Here is a 17143-nt window from a genome sequence, read left to right on the forward strand (position 1 = left end):
TTTCAAATTTTTGTGACTTGGTACATTTGTATGGATGTAAAAGGTCATGTACATGTTTTAGTTGGCAAAATGTTTTAAGATTAGCCCAGTCTAGCGTAAAATAAATAACATAAGATGAGATTAATGCTACACGAGGCAAGATAAATAAATGCCATGCCAAGGCAAGACTTCCCAAGAGCCAGCTCATGAAGCAAGAATTTCATATCCAAATGTGATTGGATGTAACATTAATTTTGAAATAAGATTTTGGCACTATAAGTAATTTTACTGTTGTAAAAGTACAGAAATGTTATAGTTCAACATTTGCAAAATAATTGTGTTTCCAATTTTGTTGCTTTCAAGTTTCTACATAGAATATCTAGGCCCTGCTTACTAGTATTAAAATATTGCTAATGCTACCTACACTAAACATTGCAAAAGTATTTTTTAAAGAGCACATAAATTAATGTACTGGTAACATGAACACGAACACGTTGAACAGGTGCAACACTGTTAAACCTCTGCATTTATCTTTTGAAAAAGGTGATCTTTTATACAGTTGCTTGAAATTATTATGATCATGTTGAAATTCTGACCATGCAGTGACAGTTCATTTTCAAAATAGGTCATGATATTAAAGATAAATTTATTGCAAGCATGTGTTTCAAACTACCGGTACTATTGGAAGTTCATCCAAGTGTATCTTCCAGTATGATCTTTCTATATAGATATAGAAAGATCTCTTTGAATGGCCTTTGACCAAGGGGCAAGACATGCTATCATTGCCAAGAGCCCTGACCATTACCCATCTCATAAGTGTGCAAGTGTAAGTGTAATGGGTTTGTAATTGGAGCATGCTTGTTACCTTTGGTGCATGTTGCAATGGGTCAGCCTAAATTATAGGTACCATGGGTACAGGCCTCACTGTATGTGACCTTAAATCAGGTCATGGTCAGGCTGTTGCCTGCTCATCAAGTAATTACCCAAAAGTGTGGTATGCATTAGGACACATAATTATACTGTAGGAGCACTTGGGGCATTTAATAATACTAGGCCTATGCATGATAAAACTGCATAGTATAACATATTTTGTGGAAGATAAATGACCATTGGAAACATTTGAATGTTGCATTAAATATTATAGCCTATAGTCCCAGTTAATGATCTGATGAGGGGTTCTATAAAAATTCTGTTGGGGAAAAACTTCTTTGTATGTGATTGTTAACTGTCATGCCAAATTTGTTGAGATATTATTGTGTAGGCTATTTAATTGTTCGGCTGTTTGTTTTGCATCAGTTAATTAAAGCGAGTTAATTACACATAGCATTCAAGATATACCCTGCACTGGTGTGAACTTAAAATTTATGAACATGCATGCTTCCTGGTGTACAACTGTACATGTTCAAGTTGTAGGGATGTTGTACATAACTTTTAGTGAAGACATACCAGAACCCTGCTACCTGGTGCGCTTTAAAAGAATCCCAGTGAAATTGGAAGTCGAACCTCGGATTCCTTCATACATTACATGAACAAGTTTACCCAGCAGTAGGTAACAAACAAAATAGATGTCCTAAACATATAGGAGAGGAATCCTCTCGGCCAGATGATAAGGCGTGAGCAGTAGAAATTGTTGATGAGATCCCTACACAGCTAGACAGAAATGATTGCAATGATAGAGGTTAACACATTGGAGGAAGACATATGAGGCATTTGGCATTTGCTGGTATGCACCACTGATACTGCACTGTGTGGTGTCAAACCTTACTCTTAATTCACTATATAGTGAAGTCAAGGTGCTAGTTTAATTTGTATACTTGCTACAAAAGGTCAGGTACACTATTGATATTGACCCTTTGGAAAAAAATATAAGTGACACATTCTGACATTAAATTTAGCAATGAGAGGTTTTGGAAGCTTATGTAACCTTGTGCATAGTTTGGGTTGTGATTTGATGAACAGGCCTACACTATTTGTTAGATGGCATTTACACTACATCATACACTAGTCTACACAGTACAAATTGTAGGTGTATACCAAACATGTACATTGTACATGCATGCACTTTACCAAGAGGTGAAATGGGCTGTTCCAGTTGAAATACACATACCCCTATGAAAAATATGACCTTTATCTCCCGTGCATAGGAGGGTGGGGGTAGATTTTGAATGGAGTCACCCATTCAGGTAACCCTATTTGAAATTCACATTCCTTGTATGGAAGATGTCTATGGATATATGGATTCCAACTGGAATAGCCCAATGTTTGCCTGTCTCTGCTAAATGTGTCATAATGGATTTTAAAATTTCCAAATCGCAATATTATTTTCTGCTTGTATCAAATGTGCCCTTAGACAAAGCTTGTTTAATTAGATTGACCTTATAATTAAGATCTTTGATTAAAATAAAAATAATTGTGGTACATTATTTGTAACTAGTTCAATAGTACGGGCATATGTATGTAGGCCCAGCCACCAAACAGTCATGATATCAATCAATATTATGTGATGCGATCAAGCAAAATCAATCAGAACTCGGAAATATTAAATTTTCAGTTTCTTTAGTATAGTGTCGCAGAAAACCCATCAAAAGATATGAGCAATTAAAGAGTTCCCAAAACAACAGGAAACAAAAGTAAATATTTGCTTTGTTTGGCTATATCTCAAAATCAATATTTCTGAATTCCGACTGAATTTGCTTGATTGCATCACATATGACAATCATCAACAACTTGTGACTTAAAAACAAAACAAAAAAACCCAACGTCTTTTTTGTGCACATGATAAGACCCTTGGACATTTGTAACTTTCTATTTCAACAAGTTTTAGTTTCATTTTAGAACTTTCCATTAAATAGCAAATTTGGCAAGGTGCTTTGTACAACTTCATTCTTGGGGGCATTCTTAACCAGTTGAATTACCCACATCTGAAGTGATGCATTTTGGGTGATTGATACCAGTACTTTCAATATTTATAGGGTTTCTTTGAAACTACTCAATGCCTATAATAAACCCAATAACCAGACTGCAATAGTTCAGCTGTGAATCATCTACATTATTAACTGATTGAACTGCGGCTATTAGTGGGTTTTATTAGGTGTTTTCTCTCTAGTTTGCTAATCGACCTGAGCAAAATATGACTTGGCAATGAATTGATGGATTTGAATGAGGAATACATCCTTTAATTTCCTTCTCTCTATATTTGTCTGCTCTTAATTTCTGATACATTATTTGTGTTCAAGTCCATACAGGAGAGTGATGAATATATGACTTGCAGCTGTCGATCACTGTTTAATTTACTGAAATGTGTAAACAGGAATTTGAAAATGGGGAAAATTTGAAGAAACAAAAAGTTAAAAGTAACTTCAAAACTGGAATACTTTGCAGGCATGAGAATTTTCAGATTTAAGCCTGAATTCAGGCTGTTTTTGATCCACATTTCCGCACTTTCTTTTAATTTCAGCCTGTTTTTGGCCTTAGCCTATTCACTCGCTTTTTCAAACTTTCCAGGTTTTTTTCTCATGCCTGATTTTGGCAATTTCTTTAAAAAAAACAAACTACAAATGATTATGGGGCTTGGTTCTAGGTTCAGGGACTCCCCATATCCGCGAAAAGAAAGTACAAATCGCAACAACAAAAAAGCACAGAAAAAGCTAATTTTCTATGAAATGTTAAAAGCGACTCTCACTCAACAGCCTCACTTGCGACCTAAATCAGTCTTTCCAATGCAGCGTATTGAATCTGATTCAAGGTAATGGTGGGGAGTCGTTATTCAGCAACATATTTTCTTATTTTGTTTTTAGAGTAAATCACAATCACTGAATTTTTCGTCTTGTGTACACATGTAAAGTGTTGACCTTTTTACTTGTACAAAATTGTATATGTATATGTACATGTACGTGATACCAGGTACTTAAAATAATTATTGTTGTACCGAGGTAATTCTTTACGCAATCAAGATTAATAGAAATGAACCTATTATTGTGATTGAAGTCCCATTCAGCACACAATATATTCATATTGAATTGCAGGAATTTCATTTTTTCCCCACTTTTCCCTTTTAATCCAACAAGAAAATATTGCAGTCTTTGTCTTTCCAACATCATCAGGTAAAAAATTAACCAAAATTAAAGTAGGGCTATCCATTAAAAATGAGGAAATACAATCGCATTCCAAATTAGATTTTAAACTTATGATTAACTTTGAATCAAACTATTTAATTAAAAGGGCATTTCGTGATCCACAGCCTCATCCCCCACTTTTCCCAAAAGAAGTTGAGATTTTTATATTACTGGATACCTCTGGCTACATAATGTTTATGTACAAAATATATCTTGCAGATTAATTCGTTTAGCAAAGATATCGTGACATTTTAATTTCGTTCTGGTGCACCACAGAACGAAATTACAATGCATTGTCTATGGAGCAGTGTAAAACACATAATCATGCATAACTCGCAGACGCAAAATCGGAATCAACTGAAATTTTGGGAATAGGCTTTTTTTGTGGATATCTACTGAAAAATGTCATAAAAAGAGGAAATACTCCTTTAAGATGGCTATAATATTATTTTGTCTCCCAAATAATAAAGCCTAAAATTTGTGCAACTACTTGAGCAATTCATTATTCATAGGAATAAAAGGATCCTCCAAGGTTGAGCTTTGATCTGCCAGACATTTCATTGTGTTGAACCTTGCACATTAAAGGGCTATGCCCACGGATACTATAGATGCTGATGCCATACATGTTTATTTCAAACATATCTACGACTTTAATATCTTTATCGAAAATTGTAGAGAGATAACATCGCTCAAAGTTTACTATTTTGCACATTTAGGCCTATATCAAGTTGGGATAATGTTGATACTTTACACCTATAAAGAATACCTGATAGCTGATCAAAATGAACTGACATTATTAAACAGGATACTAAATTGAAACTGAAAGAATTGAAAATGCATGCTTTTAGACCACTTTTAATATGGTAATTAATGCATCAGATTGACAACTACTTGGTACAAACCTTTGAAGCTAATTTTGGATTGCCGGTATTATAAAAGCTGTAAAACAATTTCTTTTCCTGGTTCAGAAGTTTCAATTCCAAACTATTGTTTTCCAAGTCACATGTATCACAACCCTCTGATCAAAACCTTTCTAAAAATATTTATCTGACTAACCTCAAGTTGACCTTATGTACTTCCATTACTACAGAATTATACCACCACTTGCATGATACTAGTCATACTACATAAAGAAAGTATGACTAAACCTGAATGTAGGGCTGCCCTTAGCATGGACTTTTTGACATAGGAGGGCAGACTAGTCCTGGAATAGGGAAAGGAATCAGACAGGTACTTGACAGTGTGCCAGATTACAGAGGAATGCTTCAGCTCTCTATTTCTCTGTGTACATGTATAAATAGGCCTAGATTTATTTAGCATATGTGTTGTATGTGATGGCAAGTATTGGAGGCTGTGCATGTCCATGCATGGTCTATAGTACATGTAGTTCTTCAAGCTTGCCTTCTGCATGTCTGATTTACATAATAAAGGGCCTGTGCAATAATTATGAGCCCTGGGGGAGGGTTAAATATGGGGGGGGGGAATATTTTTCGGCAGACCGAGGGGGGGGGGGTAGTGCAAGCAATTTTTGGCAGGACAAGGGAGGGGGACAAGCAATATTTGGCTCACCATTTAAAAAATTGATAGTTAACCATTGAAACTGCACAATCCTGGAACCTAGGATTAAGAGAACATCAGGGCTGGGGTTGCCACGGCTGGCTCCCTCTCTTTTTTACGAATAGCTCTGACACTTAACATGCACCGAGATGACTCTTCCTGTACCCAGGACCACCAGCTTGATGTAGCTGCTGAACCATGAGACACTAATAATACATACCTGCACAATAAAGTGCACATGCTAAACAGTGTATGAGGGTGATAACAGAACTGATCCCCCTCTTTTTTCAAATAGCTCATGACACTTAACATGCACAGGGATGGCCCTTCCTGTGCTTGAGCCCACCAGTATTATGTGACTTCCACACCACGAGACACCGCACACACTACCTACATATACCTGCATGTGGTAAACGGTGTATGGAGGTGAGAAGAAATTCTACAATTATAATATTCTCCCAAGTAACTGAACATTTGCACAGGATGATGTGATCAATATACATCTAGGATGAAGATAAATGGCAAATAAATAACTTAAAAAATGCAACCAATAGAATGTACCGATACCGGGTACTGAAAATAATTGATATTTGAAACTTGCAATTGTTGAACAAGGAATTCAAAGAGGAAGTTATAAAGAGATCAATATTCTTCCTGTATAATGTGGAACACTGCTTACCAATTACATTCATGTATAATGCAGCCCTCGAATTAAGGATCTGAAGGGGCACGGCAACTTTTTTAGGGCAAGTTGAAAATTGCCTTGTATTTTCACTGAAAACGCAAGGCAGCACGGCAGTTCGTAATATTTCAAGAGGGCATCATGGCAACTGTTGAAAATTTGAGAAGGGCACCAAGGCAATTTCTCAAAAGTGAAGAAAACACACACAAACACAGATAGATGATTTTATAATGAAGGGGCAGGGCTGGGGCACCGACAGCAACTTCATTAGAGGGCACGGCAAGTGACTGCCTTGGGTAAAGGACATATTTTGAGGGCATTACGGCAGTGGGGGTGGGCACCCACGGCAAAATGCCATGGGTGCCGTGGGTTAATTCGAGGGCTGGTATAATGTGTGTGAAGGGGGGGGGGGCTATGGAATTATACATTATACTAGTACATGTAATATAAAGCATTACCTTGCGCTCAAAATACTTGTGATATATTTGTAATTTAGTATTTAAAGCAGGTCTCTCCAGAGCTAAGTAGGAGCCATGGCTACTACCTAGCCATAAGCCAGCTATAGTCTGTATACGAGTATCTACCTCAAGTCACCGGCACTAGCTTTGAAGTTCAGCGTGTGTTGCATTGGCGTAGCTTAGCTTCTTGCGTGTACATATGCGGCACGTTGATCGTGCACGTAAAAGTATGTACATGCACGAAGTAACGCTAAGCTAACATAGAACACGCTGAACTTGCTGGTGATTGGAGGTAGATACAGACTATAGGGTAGAGTGGCAAGTTTTCCGTGATTTAAAACACCGAATTCCGTGATTTTCAGTGCGTGGTTTTAAATTCTAAATTCTGTGATTTAATTTCAATTCCGTGTTCACATTTGGGGTAAAAAGAAGTTACTTGTATTACCTTTTTAGTTGTTTTAAGCCTGATATCTTTGAAGACTGACTTCATTTTCATATTTCTACCTCACATCTCATTATTTTTTCTTCATTTTTATTTTTCTCAGGAAAAAAAAAAAGTGTTTTCTGCGAATTTGTGTGTTTTCCGTTTTTTTTCATAAATTCCGTGAATTTGTCCATTTTTCCGTGACACGGAATACTTGCCACTCTACTATAGGGTACTTAGCTGACCATTAAATATTAAAGGACCTTGATGACAGCTCTAATGTGCCTCTTCTCGCCTCCATTGATGCTACGTGCCTCAATATTGGCACAAACTCACTAATTGTTTGGGTATTATGATCAAGTTCTACAGATTAGCTGACATGGACTTGTCACTATTTTACTGGGTTTTTTGTTTTGTTTTTTAGAGGTGTATGATCTTTTTTCAAAATTAACAACAACGTTTCAAGTTGTTTTATAGGCTATAAGAAATTCAGAATGTACTTTCAAATCAATAGGTCTTGCAGGATAGGTCAAAATATTATTGAGGAAGATGCTTCATTAAAATATTTGGCTTTCACACAAAAACTGCAATTGAATTCCTTGAGAAATTTCCACCATTTTGAAATCTGCCATAACTGTCAAAGGTAAGAGTACTAGCCTTTTAATAACAAATCTTGTGGTCGATATACTGGGTAGCAGATTTGTTTACTGTGTAAAATAATGTTTCTGTCTGATTAAGCATTTAGTGCAGGGTGATCTACTCAGAATATCATGTATAATTTGAACATGATTGCATCGAAGTTGTGTGTAAATATGAACTGTACAATAAATGTGTAGAGTACTGGGAACATGAATGTGAATCACTTGAAATCTATAGACCAAGTAATGCCAACTATGCCCCATATGCTCACATATATCACCGGGTTATGTCGCAAAATATTGCTGTAAATTGTGATTAATGATTTGTCACACTTTTTGTTCTTGTTCCCGTTCCCATGCAGGCCGTCATCGATGAAAAACTTGAAATGGTAGAATTCCTTATTGAAAATGGAGCTAATATTGAGGCTCAAGATAATGAAGGGTGGACCCCTTTACACGCTGCAGCATCATGTGGCTTCACAGATATTGCAAGGTAAGCCAGCCAATGATTGAATGAAGTGAAGTCTTAGCAGCTCATCAGGTTTGTCAACCAGGGTTAGGATTTCAGTTGATTCTTGTAAAAAGATTTTAGTGTGAGTCAAAGTTGATTCTTGCAAAATGTTCATATTCTTAAATTAATAGGTAGGTACTTTGCAAGAATAAAATGACTCCTGTTTAAAATCTTTTTGCAAATTGTGCAAGTAGAAATCTTATGTACAATAGAATTGAAATAGCTGCTACATGTGCAATAATTATTTGTAGTGCAGCACAACCAACATATTGTGAGATGTTGGTTTTCTTCTCCATTCCTGGTGACCAATAACCTAAAAAGGCAAAAGGCAGCTATTGCTTACCTGTACAATACAAAAACATCTTATATGCACAGATAAGGAAAAGCTGCCTTATTATATTTTTAATACTTATGCCTTTTTATCCTTTTAACCAATAGAATCTAAAAGTCAAATTAAATGCAACTTGGGCTACCGTTAGGTTATTGGTCAACAGGAATGCAACAGAAAACCAACATATCACAGTATGTTGGTTGTGCACTGCACATATAAAATGCATAGGTAGCAGCTATTTCAATTGTACATTAAGAGTTCTTGAATTGACACATCAAAATGTGATGAAATTCTAGCCCTAGTATTAATAATTGATTGTGTATAGTTTGTCTCTGAATTCAAAGGTAATCACAAAAGACACACATTTCTTCAAGCGCAGATGAAGAGCTGATAGTAGTTTTGGTGTGCTTGACAACACCAAGCCTTGAAATAAGCAGACGCCAGACGCAATTGCTCCTGGTCCTTGTAAAATTGAATCCTTGAACTTGATGCAGTAGTGCTGATATGCTGTATTGTATATGAAGAGCTTTGTTTCAAAACCCCTTACATCCACTTGAGCAATTTTGAGAACACATCAAAAAATCATCAAAAAAATCACCGATATAATGGGGTTTTCAACAAAAGCAGTTTTTGGCGCGATGCTCATCCTACCCAGGCATCCCGCCAAAAACTGCTTTTGTTGCAGACCCCATATATCAGTGATTTTTTTGATGATTTTTTGATGTTTTCTCAAAATTGTTCAAGTGGATGTAAGGGGTTTTGAAACAAAGCTCTTCATATGCAGAAAAGGATTTACTATTTGAAAATTGCTCCTGTTTCTTCAGAAATTGCTCCTGGTTATTGTCAAATCCCAGTGAACCAGGAGCAATGTTCAAAAACAAATTGCTCCTGGTCCGAGTTCGCTTCTTTCAAGGCTTGCTAACCTGTTTTTAGAAATGAATTGCTTGTATCATGCTTGATTGTGGCTATGTTCCATGTCTTTAGGTAGATTCAGTGTCACAACTGTAGACCCTACTGTTCAGAGATCAAAGAAGATGTGCTTTCAAACAATCAATTGATCTTTTCATTTTGTACTTGATACTCATTTCTTTTGCAGAGACAATGTGGTATACAGGTTCTTTCAACATTTGATGGAATGTTGCACCATTTATATTTGCAAGACCACAGCTTTCATGAATGCGAAATGACAAAGTCATCAGCTGATGGTACACTGTCCGTAAGGATTGTTGCGCATAGAAGGAAATATGTAATGAGATTCGGCAAAATAAGTAATATGTTGAGCGCTCATTGCAACAAAGAATCATCTCCATTGGGTAATGCTGTGTATAAATGCAATCCTGCTTTTGAATCATAACCACAGAGGTGAGAGAAAACAGCCCGTACCACCAGTCTCTGCATCATCCGATAATGAGGGCCGATTGTTCCATGAAATGCGACAGGCGAGACTGCTACGCATTTACCGCGTATTTTCATGGTCAATCGCGAAAGCACGCAACGCTTTATCGGCACGCAGCGCTGACGTGATTGTTTGACACGGCAAGATCGAACAATCGGCCATCATGAATATGCGAGAACTCACCGTATACAATACACAGGGACTTTGACTGGTGGTACGCTCTCTGTTTTCTCTCTCCTCTGTGATCATAACTAACATTACGCAGGGGAGCTAATGGAGAGGAGGACTTTGTTGCGCTGAAGCCTAGTCTACTTTAGTAGCTAGACCATTTTAATTTGTCGTCCCTCTAATTCCTCTGATCATGGAAAGGCCACCAAATCCTGCTCTGATCCAACAGCTAGCTATTCATGAAAAAGCATGAATTGTTTATCAAAAAGGGAATGCAAAGCAGTCTAACCGAGGCATTGATGTATAGTAATATTGATTTTGAAATACACCAAAGAAGAGTTTAATTGTTAACTGAATTTGATTGGTTCCTGCAATGTGAAAACTGTATGGGTAGGATTAGAATTTGGTGCAAATCAATTCTCGCAAAGATTCTTGTAAACAGATTGGTGTGAATCAAATTGATTCTTGTAAATTTTCATAATCTAGATACTTTGCAAGTAGCAATTGATTTGTGCAATTTCCTTTGTAAAGAGTCAAGATTGATTCTTACACTGTGGGACAAAATCCTTTAAAAAAAATGTACTAGCAATCGCAGTGTGTGGTAGTGTGTGATTTAAAAATTGCCTGTGATCAAACCCTGGTTAGTGTTTTCACAGTCATGTCCATGCAGTCGTCACTAGCGATGTAGCGACAAAGTTGCCTTAAAGTCAAGTCAACTTGTGCAATTTATGCTAGCTACTTATCGATTAGATATCAGCAGTTGCAAAAAGTTACGTCACTAAAAAGGTATACGCTCCGTACGATTGCTTGGTATGATGGTGTTCAAAGAGTTCAACGAAGTTGATTCCTTTTATTGTAAGTCCAGATTTGAAGGATAGTGAAAGAGATTGAAAATTGCTTTTGCCTTATGTGAACTGATGTTTCTTGGTCGCATCATATATCACGCATGAGTTTTTTTTATAGTCAAAATTTCCGCAACTTTATTTAATTTCAGCCTGTTTTCACGCGCATTTTCAGTTTTTTCAGTTTTTTTTAGGAAAGTGCAGTCTCATGCCTGATATATGAAATGAAATTGTGGGAAAACAATGATAAGTAGTTAACGTAGATCGCTGAGTTCGAGCTAGTGCGTTGCCGTTCCATTCAAAATAACACACTGAACGACTCGTTATGAAATAAAGGGACCTAACAAAAACAGCACCAAATACCAAATACTACCATAATGGTAACTGAATTTACTTAAAATTATGTATGGATAAATAAATTTCAATAAATTTCATATTTTAGCACATTCAAATTTTATTGAACCTTTGTTTTGGAATAATATTGCTGATTAATATTCAGCAATATTAGTATAAATCTAGTACATTCCTCCCATCTACCACAATGGCAATAGTGGTAGAGTTGATAAGGCAACACTGACGAATCCTACCAGATTTAGAGGATGTGATTGCGTTCCTTTAAATTTAGCAATAATTACATAAAATGTGGGAACACACTACAGGGAGTGACATTTAATGCAAAAGAGTAGATTTCTTGGCTAATTTGGAAATATTTGGTGCTGCTTTTGGAACCGTGTTTTATTTCATAGCGGGCAATTCAGGCTTTGATTTATAACATTTTACTTGACATAATAGGATGCGCAATAACTAAGCTTCCCGCGAAGGTAGCGGTGGCCGAGAAATGAAGTTTCATTCCTCGACTGGGAATTGAACCTGGGACCTCATATTTATTAAGGCGACACTCTTACCACTTTGGATCCAAAGGGAATTTAAAAACCAAGGCCTATATGTAACATAGACACTTTGATAGGCAGGTAAGTGCATCCCTTCAATAAACTGGAGGTCCCAGCAGGGTTCGAATTCGTTTAAAATTTTTTGGCTTATTCGTCATAATCAGAATACTTTCATATACTAAAGCACTATAAAAAGTGCTATACAAATGCAAAATTGGGTAGCAGTTACTTCAAAATAAGGAGCAAACTGCTATGCGATACAGCCGAATTCGAACCCTGGGTCCCAGGTTCAATTCTCGGTCAAGGAATGAAACTTTTCATTTCTCAACCATCTCGAGGGAAAGATTAGTTATGTTTCTGTGGAAGTGGAATATTTTTGTTATGATAGGAATTGTTCTAAGTGTAACAATGATATTTTTTGTTATCTTAAATCATATAATCAGAAGAGAAATTGACTATATGTGACTCCTCGCCACAACTGAGCCCGGATGTCGCCAATCATCATTTTTGAGATATTCAACCAAAATATTTTGCTTGAAATTAGCTTTAAAATGATGTATATCATGTCTATAGTACTTGACATTTAAGTAGTGAAAATCAATAAAACAGTCAATAAATCCTTTCTTTCCTATTGTTTATTGTTAAGTTCGATGGAGCATATCTCAATAGTGGCACTGGCGACATCCGGCTCAGTTGTGGCGAGGAGTCACATATATAGATTTGCTTTGACAGTCCATTCAATATTGAGTTCCCTGGAACAGTAAATTTTTGCAGTCCACATTTCATTGCCAGCGGTGCTTCTCAAGTGTATGCAACATAAGATGCCAAGTTATGTCAACCTGAAACCATGGTATCTGTTCAAGGGTTAATCTCAGTTAAGCACTGCTTACATTATAGCTCTCAACTTCATGATACACTTTTATTTTGTTCTTCATAATTAATAGCCAGTTCTGAGGGCTCGTTATCAGGCCTGATTGTAAGATTTAATGCATTTTCAAGTACTTCTGGAAGTGTACATGGGAGCATGTGTATAGTAGTAGTGGAAAGATGCTCATGATCTTTACAGGGAAGGGCATGACCCATGCCTGTAGCACTTATGGTTGGTAACATTATGCCTAGATGATAAGGTCATCTGATGATCATGCATCCTCCATATTGAATGCTACACATGATGAGCAACACTAGTCTATATTACAGACTTGTGTTGTAACTAAATATTGTCATTTATTCACCTAACAAGCACCGAAGGATGTGTCTATTGATGACGGAAGTCTGTTCCAAAGACTATTCATGAGCACACCTGATATTGCTTGATATTACAAGTTCATTTTGAACTTTTCAAGTACTGTGTACTGTTCACCATAGAATAAGAACTTGCTATATACAATACTCGCTGTGTAGATGCAATTGTTTTGGTAGCATTTATGCAATTAGCTCTTTGAACAGAAGCAATTTGGGATGCGCTGGAAAGCCAAGATATGACTTCACAAGCTTATTCTTGTATGAGCAGCAGAGTTTTGTTTTAGTTTTCTGAGTTTCAAGAAATGTCATAAATTTTAAATAGGGCACTTTGTATTATTTCAGTGAATACTTCTTGAGGTGGGAAGATACAAAATTCTCAAGGAATGTTATATATACCGTATTTCGTCAAATAGTCGCCCCCCTCAAATAACGCCCCCTCAAATAACGCCCCCCTCAAATAACGCCCCCACCACTTTTTCAACTAAGATGTTTCAAAAATGCAGATATTTCCATGCTATCTTGTGTAGTAAGCTTACCAAGTTCTTGAACATGGTCAATAAAAGCGTCAATAATTGGCGAAAATCTGGATCAGAAACCCGGAAGTGAGCCAGAAGTCAGTGTTTCTAGTTCATAGTTAGTCATTTTAGCGTGTGTTTTGTTTACCTAATGATTTTTCTAATGCTCTGGGCGTTTATTTGATTACGGGTATTTAAGGTACTACCAGATTGTCAAATAAACGCCTCGACGCTACATTTTCCCAAGGGGGGGGGCGCTTATTCAAGGTCAATTTTTATTACGGTAATTCCCGGTAAAATCATTGGGTAAACTAACAACACTTGCTAAAATGACGAACTATGAACTAGAAACACTAACTTCTGGCTCGCTTCCGGGTTTCTGATCCAGATTTTCGCTAATTATTGACGCTATTATCGACCATGTGCGCAACTTGGTAAGCTTAATACACAAGATAGCATGGAAATATCGGCATTTTTGAAACATCTTGGTTGAAAAAAGTGGTGGGGGCGTTGAAGGGGGGCGACTATTTGACGAAAATACGGTATGTGATTTTGGAACCGTCATGTCTTTCCGGGAGTTTTACATTCCATAAATTTTCCAAATATTCAAAAATTGTTCAAAAACATGTCTAGGATGCAGAGTTTTGGAATTAAATCTAATTACTGGAACTTACTTTTTGCAACTATTGCGATGTTGCGTCTGGAACCACCAGACTTCATCAGGCAATTGACCCGCTGGGCTGGTCACGTGATAGACGGCTAGGTATATGTCTAGGATGCATTTGGAGGGTTTACTTTAAATCAGTTTGTCCGGCTCAGTGACAAAAAGACGTTATCTCCATTTGATGAGCTGTGTGTTTTAATGCATGTGGGGGTGCATGTGCACACTCACATATGCTTCAGTAGAGCATGCACAGTCCATATCAGGCAAATGTACACACATTAGTTAATGGAGTTACTGCTTTCTGCCGGGATATGGGAATATGATATAACATAGTTTTGTAAAAATGCATTTTTCCTATTCAGTCAATGTAGGCCTATTGTTATTAATGATATGTGGTTCCCTTAGCTTTAATTTGAAAAAGAACTAACATTTAGGACTTGTGTCTCTCTCTAAATTTGATATGGAAGTTTCATAGGTGTGTGTGGGGCATTTTAGCATACAAATAATACGTGTGAACAGTATATTAACCCTAACGCCCTAGCTACTTTTTGGCGAAGGAGGAAGGAAAGGAGGAAGGAAGAAGGAAAGAAGAGGAGAAATTTTTTTTTCTCGGGCGCGGTTTTGAACCACCGACCCCTCGGGTGACAAACACGTGCACGGGCCTACCTTGCCACGGGGGTGTAGCACTGTAGCTTGCCTGCCTACCTTGCCACGGGGGTGTAGCACTGTAGCTTGCCTGGCCAAGCTTTGCACGACCATATGACTGTTCGCATTATGACGCAATCGCATCACATGGGGTACCTGCTCGTGCCTATGCTTTGTGAACTGTTGTTTTGTGTTGCTTAGTACGGTTAGGTTAGGGTTAATTGGGTACAACATGAACAGTGGCTGAAAATTGTGACCCCTGAGTCCCCTCCCTCTCTGGATCTGGAGATATGTGAAATATTACTATCAACCTGTTGCAACTTGCATTTTGCAAGGTAAAAGTTTGGTAAGAATTTGCAAACACCAAATGGCACACACATCTTCCTGTTGAAAGGAATAATTGGGTCATAGTTTAATTGTTGCATGATTGAGACATCTGGTTTTGGACATTGATAGGATAACTGTTTTGAACAGTTAATTTAATGATGCAATTATTCACAGTAACTAAAGATTGAAAAAAAAGTAGGTCCTGTTTTGACCATAATCCTGTCTGACTGCAATACATGTATAAAAGTGGAACAAAAGTGGCTGTATCAAAATTGTTGTTTTCTTCTTCTAAACACACCATTTGATCAGCTTAATATGGCCAGATAACCCATAAAGTCTCATCATTCAGCGGATTCAGTGGAGTGTTTGGAAGAAGCTGGCTTTTCAAAAATGCATACAATGGATAGAGACTGAGAATAATCATTTTGATATAGCCTGTCCAAAGACAAAATGTTAAGAAATTATGCATAGGCTTAGAGAGAAAATGCAGTCTCGCATTTCTTGCTGTGAACCTCGCTTTTACTTTTCTTGCTTTTAAAAGATTCATTTTACCACAAAAATCAATTTTGTGCCGTATGGTTGCAGAATTCGACAACCATTACAACTGATTAATTTAAGCTTTAGTTTGACCATAGATATGTTTGACCTGATTTTCCAGCCTGAATTTACAAAATATTGCATTTTCTGGCACATCCAAGCAACAAACACAAGTAATATTCTTTATTTACCACTCAAACCTTCTCTGTATATTGACCTTGATTTATGAGGACTATATTTGTGTATTTTTGATGACAGTCCGTTCCGCAATTTGTTATGGTTATGTATGGAGTCCAAAAACAAACACTGCCTTACACTTTTTTTTTTAAATTTCAGCCAATTTTGGGGCATAAATCGCTTTTTCTTGCATTTTGCTCTGCAATCTCGCATTTTTGGTCAAATAATTGTGTTTTAATTTTCTCTGAGCTTAATTATATTATTACACTGATGCAACAATGGTATCAACTTCTTGAATCTGTGATTTAGGCTGATTGAAACGACTTGATTCCCTGTCCAGAGAGTATTATACATTGTAAATGATTGTCTTGCCAACCCTGCTTTTTTTGCCAATGCTGCAATTTTTGAGAAAACAAAAAATTGATTTTTGAGGGCAACCGAGATCCAAAAATTGCCAGTCAAAAACTTTTTTGTCCACTATCGATATTGTACCGAATAATAAAACATCAGCGGGTAATTCATAACTGTTCTTTTTTGGTGTCAAATTTTCTCATCTTGTTTGGTGTGTTCTGCAAAATAATATTATAGCTTGCACTTCCTCACTCAATCATTATAAATGCATTGTGTGATGATAATGTTACACTTAAAATATTTGATGTATTTAATTTTTTAATGAGTTAACTACCACACATGACACGTCAATGGATATTCGGGCATTTACACATCACAGTTTAGACAGGGGTTTGGGAGGATAGTGCAATGAGCTAAAATCCAGGGGTTCAAATTTGCAATCAATTGCGGGAACCTGTTTCTTCAAGGTTCTCCCAAAGGGCTTTGCGAGAACATTCGGTTCTCATCAAAACCAAGCTTTTGATTCCTGCAAAATATTGAGAAAAACAGGTAACTTAAATCATAAGGTTGTCCCCTCATATACCTGGCCTTTTTTGCAGTTTTTCTGACAGACAACGCATGATCATGTCATATAAAAAGATGCAAATGATTATTTATTTTAAAACAGTAAAATATGATGAGGATACAATGTAGG

At 36.8% G+C, this 17143-nt stretch overlaps 1 protein-coding gene across 1 annotated transcript in view; it reads left to right on the plus strand.

Moving 5' to 3' along the window:
• LOC140166868 (protein phosphatase 1 regulatory subunit 12C-like) overlaps positions 1-17143 on the plus strand; it is a 144918-nt gene that overhangs the window by 17672 nt on the left and 110103 nt on the right. Inside the window, 1 exon segment of the mRNA XM_072190355.1 lies at positions 8216-8346. Coding sequence (XP_072046456.1) covers positions 8216-8346 — 131 coding nt within the window.

This window comes from Amphiura filiformis, chromosome 12 (genome assembly GCF_039555335.1).
Source record: "Amphiura filiformis chromosome 12, Afil_fr2py, whole genome shotgun sequence".
Lineage (NCBI taxonomy): Eukaryota > Metazoa > Echinodermata > Ophiuroidea > Amphilepidida > Amphiuridae > Amphiura > Amphiura filiformis.